This window comes from Cucurbita moschata, unplaced genomic scaffold (genome assembly GCF_002738365.1).
Source record: "Cucurbita moschata cultivar Rifu unplaced genomic scaffold, Cmos_1.0 Cmo_Scf00032, whole genome shotgun sequence".
In the NCBI taxonomy this organism is placed as follows: Eukaryota; Viridiplantae; Streptophyta; class Magnoliopsida; order Cucurbitales; family Cucurbitaceae; genus Cucurbita; species Cucurbita moschata.
The window spans coordinates 779,247-788,172 of NW_019268548.1; the positions used below are offsets into that span (position 1 = coordinate 779,247).

The 8,926-nt window shown below is 35.8% G+C and overlaps 1 protein-coding gene across 1 annotated transcript in view; it reads right to left on the bottom strand.

The window, feature by feature from the left end:
* Window positions 1-40: 40 nt before the first annotated feature.
* LOC111429769 (transportin MOS14-like) overlaps window positions 41-8,926 on the bottom strand; it is a 16,555-nt gene continuing 7,669 nt past the window's right edge. Inside the window, exons 8-27 of the mRNA XM_023065767.1 lie at window positions 8,356-8,447; window positions 7,192-7,319; window positions 6,012-6,087; window positions 5,786-5,906; window positions 5,550-5,649; window positions 5,143-5,224; window positions 4,795-4,877; window positions 4,225-4,344; window positions 3,722-3,773; window positions 3,311-3,466; window positions 2,685-2,808; window positions 2,509-2,590; window positions 2,344-2,432; window positions 2,184-2,258; window positions 2,046-2,100; window positions 1,666-1,785; window positions 1,490-1,582; window positions 1,254-1,399; window positions 899-1,076; window positions 41-760 (exon numbers count right to left, since the gene is read on the bottom strand). Coding sequence (XP_022921535.1) covers window positions 482-760; window positions 899-1,076; window positions 1,254-1,399; window positions 1,490-1,582; window positions 1,666-1,785; window positions 2,046-2,100; window positions 2,184-2,258; window positions 2,344-2,432; window positions 2,509-2,590; window positions 2,685-2,808; window positions 3,311-3,466; window positions 3,722-3,773; window positions 4,225-4,344; window positions 4,795-4,877; window positions 5,143-5,224; window positions 5,550-5,649; window positions 5,786-5,906; window positions 6,012-6,087; window positions 7,192-7,319; window positions 8,356-8,447 — 2,251 coding nt within the window. The 3' untranslated portion in view covers window positions 41-481. The remainder of the gene's footprint in view (window positions 761-898; window positions 1,077-1,253; window positions 1,400-1,489; window positions 1,583-1,665; window positions 1,786-2,045; window positions 2,101-2,183; window positions 2,259-2,343; window positions 2,433-2,508; window positions 2,591-2,684; window positions 2,809-3,310; window positions 3,467-3,721; window positions 3,774-4,224; window positions 4,345-4,794; window positions 4,878-5,142; window positions 5,225-5,549; window positions 5,650-5,785; window positions 5,907-6,011; window positions 6,088-7,191; window positions 7,320-8,355; window positions 8,448-8,926) is intronic.

Sequence of the window (8,926 nt, forward strand, 5' to 3'; positions counted from 1 at the left end):
AAAAAAAAAAAAAAAAAAAAAAAAAAAAAAAAAAAAAAAAAAAAAAGAAGAAGCAGAGTTTCCTTTTCTTTGATTGTAATAAATTACAAGTGTGTGAAGCAAATTAAAACCCCCCCAAAAAAATGACATCCAAAGAGAGACAATATTGAAAAAGAAAACACTCCCCCATCCCACAGCTCATCACCAATACAAACATATGAGCACCACCAGTTTCTCATCACACCCCAACCCCCCCATCCACCATTGAAGAAGATTTAAAAAAATGAACATTTCTCCCTAAAAATTGGAGACTGCTAATTGATACACCGAATGAAAAATAAGGGTAAAAGGAGAAGATGGAGATGAAGAAAAGAATAAAACCAACCAACCGGCATTACACCTCAAGGCAGCAAACTATATGGAAGAAACAAGACGAGGCCGTTGCAAAATGGCCCTCCTCTTTGTAACACACACCCTCCCTCTCCTCCCATTTTTTCCCTCACTATGATACAGCCCGTACATTCAGTTCAAGAGGCCTCAAAGCTCCTTGAACTATCTCCTGAACGTTCCTATTTCGTCGACATACGTCTGATAGCTCTTCTATTGGTACAGCGAGCGTATTTATGTCGCACCCTGAGGCTGCATCAGATAATGCTTTTAAAAATCTTGACCGCTCTTTTTCAGTAACAGCCGTTGCTGGAATCAATGAGACACTTTCCTTAGCCCATTCTAACGCTTGCGCTCTATAAGCTCGAGTTAACGCTAATAGCGTGTATGTCACCTGGGAAAGTGGGATGGAATCATCAACATGTGATTCTTAACAGACAATGAGAATGGCAGATTGAACTGTGACTAATACAGGTAGCTAGACATCGGCAATTCAACATGTAAGCAATTATCCACATGAAAATAAAAATACCGGCTCTAATCGAGAACTTGGCAGTGCCCCCGTCAAGGCTGCAATCAAAATTCGAAGGAGAACGGGACCTCGAGGTATAATAATTGCATCCCTTCTAGATATATACTGTTCACTTTTGCTTGAATTTGCAAGATCGAAAACATCAGCCAAGAAGGTTAATATTGAATTTGAGGCTTCCCTGTAGAGAAAATGAAAAAGGGTCAATCCATATGAATCACAACTATAGAAATGTAATTCAGAATAACGCAAATAAACACATCAACATAACAGATGATTATCATAGTTGTTAGATAAAAGCCTTGACAATGAGGATCATCTTCATGAAAACAAAGGCTGGGAGATAAGTATATAATACCTGTGCTGTACTGTGATTCCGACCATTGAACAATCTATTAATGCTGGAAATACTGAAGATGGAATAAATAGTTGAGGGCAATAGCGTATGCATCTTGAAGCTAGAAGAAAGCAGTCATCGGCAATATCCGGCCTCGCAGTAAATTCCTTCCAAACAAAAGCAGGGGGCAACCATTTAGCAACTTAAATAGGGACAAATTTGAGGAAGATAACATCTATAAGCTACCAGCAGCCTACCTGAATATTTGTGAGAAGACGTGTTGTGTGCATGAATAGTGCTTCAATCAAATTTTGGAGATAGCTTGCGCAAGATGGGTCAGAACCAAAAATCTGCAAGGAAAATCAGCAGTTTTAGCAATTAAATGAACACAAAAATCGAAATTTCATAGCAAAGAGAGATATATGGCCCAAACCTTTATAACTTCACTAGACAGATAAAGAAAGCAAGGCTGATGGTGCTGCTTGTATAGACCTTGAATTTCTTCCAACATCGCTCCAATTGTTATTCCCATAAATCTACCGGAAGTTCTCACCTACAGAAAGTAAACTAGTAATATATTCAACGGAATAAATTGTTTCTTTGCACATAAATATTTCCAATCAATAAGTGCCTAAAAATACATGACAAATATTATCAGAATCATAGCCAATGCCGTCCAAGTAAAGCCAATACAGTCCAAGTTAAACCAAGTCGGTCATTTTTAGTTTCATTATTTTCCAGCTGAGTTTCGAACCACGTATGCTTATAATAATGAGCCACAAAAAAAAAAAAAAAAGGGATCGGAGAACCTACAGCATATTTGCACGATCGGCAAAGAGATTCCATTGTCCGCATGTCCCAAGCACGGCTACAATCAAATCATTAAATATAACTAGCAAGAAATTTTGTAAGGAACATCATATGCAGTTAATGATATTAAAGTATACTTACATGTCGAAGATGGCTTTAAAAAGTGGCCAAAGCCTCTGTATTGCATCTGCAACCGCTTCGGGGTGATTTACATATCTAAAGTTGATGCCGTTAATAGATTTAGAATATATCAAGAGTATTAGGAAGAAACAGAGATAGAAAGGTTGGGCATTTATCACACCTGAATATGTAAGCAAACCGATCAATATGGACTGTCAACTCATTAGAAGGCTTCTTATTCAATACTTCAAGGCCTTGATTGACAATTTCCTGATTATTAACACTGAAAGTTGTTATGATCTGTCAGAAGGATGAACTAATAGTCTGAAAGGGAAAAAAAACCAACCTGCAGAGGAGCGACAACAGGCAAGCACAATGCCTCCAGTGCTCTCTTAGCTTGATCGGGCACAAGTTCAGTGATAACCATGCTGCAGAGAGAGAGAGGGAGGGAGAAGTCAACCTTTATCCAAACTTACAATCCTGTTCAACTGATCATCTCCAAAACATTATCAAGACATTTACCTTAATGCTTCCACTAGATGCAATGAGTCCTCAGCAGTCACCTTCAAACTACTTTCTCCATTGACCGTCATATTATATATATGAAAGAGACCATCCAAAAATCCACAAAGCTTTCTCCGGCAATCTACTTGTCATATAAATGAATTAATAAAATGGAATAGAAATGCTAAAGCTTGAAACAGTAAAAATTCAGGATCTTTTTCTGATTTTGAGGACTATGCAACTCAAAGGTATTCATCAAAGCTAAACAAAAAAGAAATCAATGGGAGTGGTTCTCATCCAATAACCATTAGTTGCATGGTAAAAAGGCAACCTTCAATCTCTCACCAGTGTATTTAAGGATATGGGAGCGGCAACCAAATAGAATAGTATTTCTAAAACCACAGCATGCTGACGCTCGTTAAAAGTATACAATTTCAAAATCAGAACCAAAATCTAAATGTGCAGACTGCTGAAAGAAAGTAAAGCAGCCCAAGTTATGAGTTATCTTTACATGCCACTAGTAAATAAGCTGGTTTACAAAGATTACTCGTATAATTCAAAAATGAAACATAAACAGTCTTAAGTTTACTTGATCCGAAAAATACAGAACTCAAAAGAAAGCAATTTGAAAAGAAACTTTATACCAGCACAAATATGTCTAAATGCTAGGGCTGCAGCAGCTGCAGAATCCTCGGATGTGCTCATTCCATTCATGAGGATATCAATTACTGAAGGTAGTATAGACTGCCCACTTGGTGATGCATCAAGCCACTTCGAGTATGCTCCAACAGTGTAGCACACTGAAAAGATTCAAACAGCCATAAATATTTATCTTCATAAACCAAGTTAGATATATGACGTACACTTGAATAAATAGACATCTACTATGAAATTGCAAAGACGTTGATATAAGTGGTAAGTAGGACTTGACCATGAAAAATAAGTCAAGAACAGTGTGTGAGTGATCATCGAATAAATTGACGCCTTCATTGGAAATAATAATATCATAATAGCATTTAATACACCATAATAAGCAACATATTGCATCCTGTTACCTGTCTGGAGTAGTTGGGCTTGCTTTGGAAGTTTTGGAAGTAAACCCATGACCTGAGAGAAGAATGGAAAAGCCAAGTGCAATTCAAGAATGAGACATAAAACAGAAAACAGACTAAATTACAAGAGAATCAGCTGACAATAGGCAACGCAGAACATAAGAAAAACAAGAATTCAACGATGAACAACTTTCTAGCAAGAATATGAGATCACATTCTCCAAACACGGAGTATGATTTCTGTCACAGTCTGCCACTATAGAGGCAAGAATGAGGGCGGTCCTTTTCATTTCTTTCATGAAACTCAGTTCCTCTTCAAAAGAAAAGAGGAGGAAAATAATAATATGGTATTGCTCGACTATTTGGAGGAGAAACTACAGAGGCTTGAGAACTTTTCCTTCTTAGAAGAAACTTTATGAAGAAGTATGTAATAGGAGAGGGTAAACTGCGTGAGATAATAAAATTGTCATCATTGTAGAGGCAGGACAAACTTGGAAGATATTTTACCTGGGGCATTATTTCGGCCTCACCAACTGAAACGTAATTTGATATAGCTCGGATGCAAAACAAAGCAGCCTCTGCTGGACGCCATTCACTTTGTTCGCTATTTCCACAGCTTGAAACAGCCTATGATGATATTTGAAAATGCATCAACCATATGCAATAATCAAAGTCTTTAAGAATCACGGTTGCAAAACTTTACCTCAACCATTTTCGCAAACAATCATTTGACCCTACAACATTTGATGCTAATGAAACTTGTAAGATATAAGTAGGTGGCCACCATGACTTGAACCTATTTTCTTTGCCCTTTATTATTTAAATAGATCCTACTAAGCCAACCCAACCCATAGTGGTTTGGAAATTCTTTTCTTCTGACCCCTCATTTTCAGTTAGAATACCTACTAATATAACTACAAAAGGCAGCTAAGGATACAAATAAAAGACATAAATAAATGAACAAGCAACTCAAAGGAAAAAAGATTACTATCGAGAAAAAAAACATTTCTTTTACATGCTGCGTGATTAATTTATTTAGCTGCAGAATAACTAATGAGATTGCAAGAAAAACCACACCTCCACAAGCTTCACGTAAAGAAGTTTTAGAGTCGTATCACCTCCTAAAACCAATGCTGCGTCAATTAAGACATCTGCAACAGCTGGATATAATACAAATATTTCATTTTGTCAGTAACCACCTCACTGAATTACATGGAAAATGAGCACCGGGGAAACTGAGTTATTTAGCACTCTATATTAAATAAGAATTCCATAAGTCCCATTAGATATAATAAAAAAGATTTCCTGGTAAAACTGTAATGCAATAATATCTGCTAAAAATCTGCACTTAATAACAGAAACTGAATCACAAAGAAACTAGTCATGTTTGGTCGATTGTATTCAACAAACTAAGCAAGCCACTACCGTATCTAGTCTGCTTGAACTCCTTGAGGTCCTCATAAGAAAGGTCTTGATAGTCATTAGGGTATTGGACTCTGAAACTAACCTGTGAACACAATTTTTCTAGAGAATCAAGAACAAAATTTATGCATGCAGATATATATCATTCACTTAATAAATACAACAAGCATATACAGCTGTAATTACTGGTTTTCTAGCAAACAATAAATATTGTCGGAAAAAAGTAGGTACAAGCAGCAATTTTTTGTGGCAAAATGTCCGAGTAATAACAGTCGTTTCATTTATGAGAAAATGGTGGTCTTATGGTACACTACAATGAAGGGAATGATATTGCATCAAGAGAAGCACTAAGAATTTTTCTGTTAAAAGTTCTGAATTTGGGTTAATAATCAAGAAAGTGGAAAATTTACCAAGGACACGAGTGACTCATAAACTGGACAAAATATTTGTAACCTCCTTTTCCTCTCAGCCTCAACGGAAGCATCATTGCCAAAAGAAATATATGCATCCCTGGAATATTAGAATTGCTGTAAGTAAAATTAACTTTAACAAATGGTCCAAAATGTTTGTTGTCTAAGAGAAACGTCGAAATGTTTGTTGTCTAGAAGAAAAAATAGTTGATATTACAGGGCCAAGAACAAATAACCTTTTGGTCAAGTTCAACTGAAGGCTATGCCAAAAGTTAAAGGTCATGGAGGCAATGTCGTATTCAGAGTGTGAAGTAACTTCTAGCAGGGCATGGACTATTAACATCGATTCATCAGAACCTAGAAAGTAGAACAAAAAATAATGAAAAGAAAAACAAATTAAGAAAAGAATATCATGAATGTTATAGAATAATGAACCCTCAACTAGGTAACTAAATTTGTTACCAGTTGCAATCAATTCAACATATGAATCACCCATGTCAGCAAATAACCGAGCAATGGCCTTCACATCTTCTTCATCCTGAATGCAGAAATTAAAATACGAACAAGGTGAGTTGACAGTAGTAATAGATAAACTGCAGCAACCAGTAGCTACACATGGTTAGGAGACTAATGAAGATAAAGGAAGGGGCTAACATTTTAGAACTAGAAACAGAAGAAGCGCACTATTTTGTGATGAAAAATGGGTAATTGTATAGTATATAGATCATAAAAACACCTGGAAATGATTACAAAGGAAGGAGAATTGGTAAATAAAGCATAATTTTTTCAAGCATTAGTCTCTTTTCATTAATTCAATAAAAAGTTGCCTCTTGCTTTAGAAAAAAAAAAAAGGAATTGGTAAATAAAGTTGAACTTCTATTTCTGGCCGACAACTTTGTTGTACAAAATACATAAAGAAAAGGCAAATTAAATTCAAAACCCAAAGGGGCATTACTGTTTCATTGAATTTCCTCCGATATGTAGATTATCCCATTTTCCACCTCGTCAGGTCACTCAAAGCAACCTTTGTTGTGTTGGACCCTGACACTTATTTCTTAGTTCTCACAATGAAAATTGTGCTAGAACATAAATAAAATAAATAAATCGTTCTAACTTCCTCAGCTGAATATATATGTTAAAAGTTAATTCCTAGAAATAAAATGTTAAACTGAAATGTTACTTATCTGCTCAGTAGAAGAGATTCATCGTATAACAATATAGAACTACAGAAAATCATGGAGACAACATGGAAGGAATTCGATTCTAGAAAAGCGTTATAGGTATAGACGAGGTGTCTACTTTAATAGATATAAAGCCAAACAAACCATAACCGTAAAATTATAAAATTTCCACCATGAGAAGAAATGCAGGAAAGAAGTACCCATTTCACTTCAAAATAAAGAAATGGAGAAGGAAATGAGAAAAGCATTTGTTGGATATAAACAGAGAACGCGGATATCATGATACAAAGTGCAACAGGATCCAACAATAAGGCAGAGATGAGGAACAAAGCTAATGAACAAATTTCATTGATCTCAACACTCTAATCGTCCTATATACCTTAGGGGCTTAGCCTTTAAACCAGAAACTGGACACTCTCTCACACAAAAAAATAGAGAAACGGAAGATGGAGAATCAATACCTTTGAAGAATCTCTAAGTTGTGCCTTCAAATTCATAACTTGAGGGACAATTACTTGAATTAAGGGCATGTGCACTGGGAGGTCACTTAAGCTTCCAGCTGCTGAATAGTGTATCAGTTCAGAAATAACTGCAGAAGGGAAGCCAAAGAAAAAATTTATAATAATTATTTGAAGAACCAAAGAGATAATATTGAGAATACAAACAAAAAGCTCACAAGTAACCGGGGGGAATGGGGCTCCAAACAAATAAACACGTAAAACACATGCAAAGGATCTAAATTAATTATATAAACAAAAACAAAATATAATAACAACACAAGGGAACATGCTATTAGCAGACAGAGAAAGGTCTAGTTGAGTACGACTGAGGGGCCAAAAGATGCACACTTCATATGTATAGAAAAGAAACAAAGAGCAAAATTTCATCAATGCATAGCTGGTCAAGACAGTCATGGATATTAAAAAAAAAAATCCTTTTACATAGATGTTACTCATTGAATCAAGTTTTTAGAAATGCAATAATAGATACAAAAGGATAACATAAAGAAAGAAACAAAAACCAATTGAGCACCCAAAACTTCCAGTGCATCTCAACTGCTATACAAAAGGTAGGATACGCGAATTAATTTAAATGAGCAGCTCATAAGAAGGTAGTAGTTTTAAATCACATCCACCAACGTGACTATGTGGCTCAATAATCCTGCAATTCCGTTCGTTTGTAGCTAATGAAGTTAGCTTTAGTTCCTCTCCCCCATTGATAGGAAGCAAAACATTTAGTTGATATGATGAAATTACAAAAAAGTGTGAAACCCCATCCAGAGAATTACAAAATCTATGCCAATTGCCTATAAGATAGCTGTTCATAGAAGACTCCACTACATTCTCCAAGAGCAAAGAAGCAAATAAACATTAAACTAAGGAATAATAGCATTCCAACTACACCAAGCTTGCAAAGCATTTTTCTTTTATAAAATCACACGCATCTCAGTCCACAAATGTTAGGGAAGGGTGATGGGACCACAAACACTACATTCGACTACTTGATTTGCACAAAAAAAAAAAAAAATTAGCTCAGAAATAGAAAAACAAATTTCAGATGTCACAATATCGACTGAAGTTTACAACATAGGAACTAGAAACTTAGGGCACTTTCAAAAGCCATACCGTTTACAGATGCCTCTGAGAGAAGCTCGGAATTTAAACTTGCAAGAGCTGTGAGTACTAACGGATGTGATGCAAGCAAAGATCCTGGGATCCTGAAACCAGAAGCAGTTCAACTAAGCCATTAAATTGTAAGGTTTGACTTTCTTCCCTGACTACGACAAAAGAAGCAGATTCTGAAATCTGAATGACGATAAAGCTAACAGAAATTTTATTTTTTATTTTCATTGGAAACAAACAAATTTTAGTAAAAGAAAAAGGTCAATACAAAGGGGTGGTGTAGGGGACAAGGCATCTCCAAAACAAAGGCGAAAGAAGTTAAGAATGTGTTCGATAGGACATTCATCATAAGACATCAATAAGATCCAATTTGAAGCAGTTAACTAATTAGAACTTAGAGATAAACTATCGGCCATTAGAAGTCTTCAAAATTTGTTCCTAGAGAAGATTATATTAAAAAGGATGAAGAACTGGGAGGACTAGGACTCATGAAGCTAAAAAGGTTACAAATACATCTCTTTTATAGCCATAATTTTTCTTTTTTTTTTTTCTTGGTGTGGGGGGGGGGGGGGGG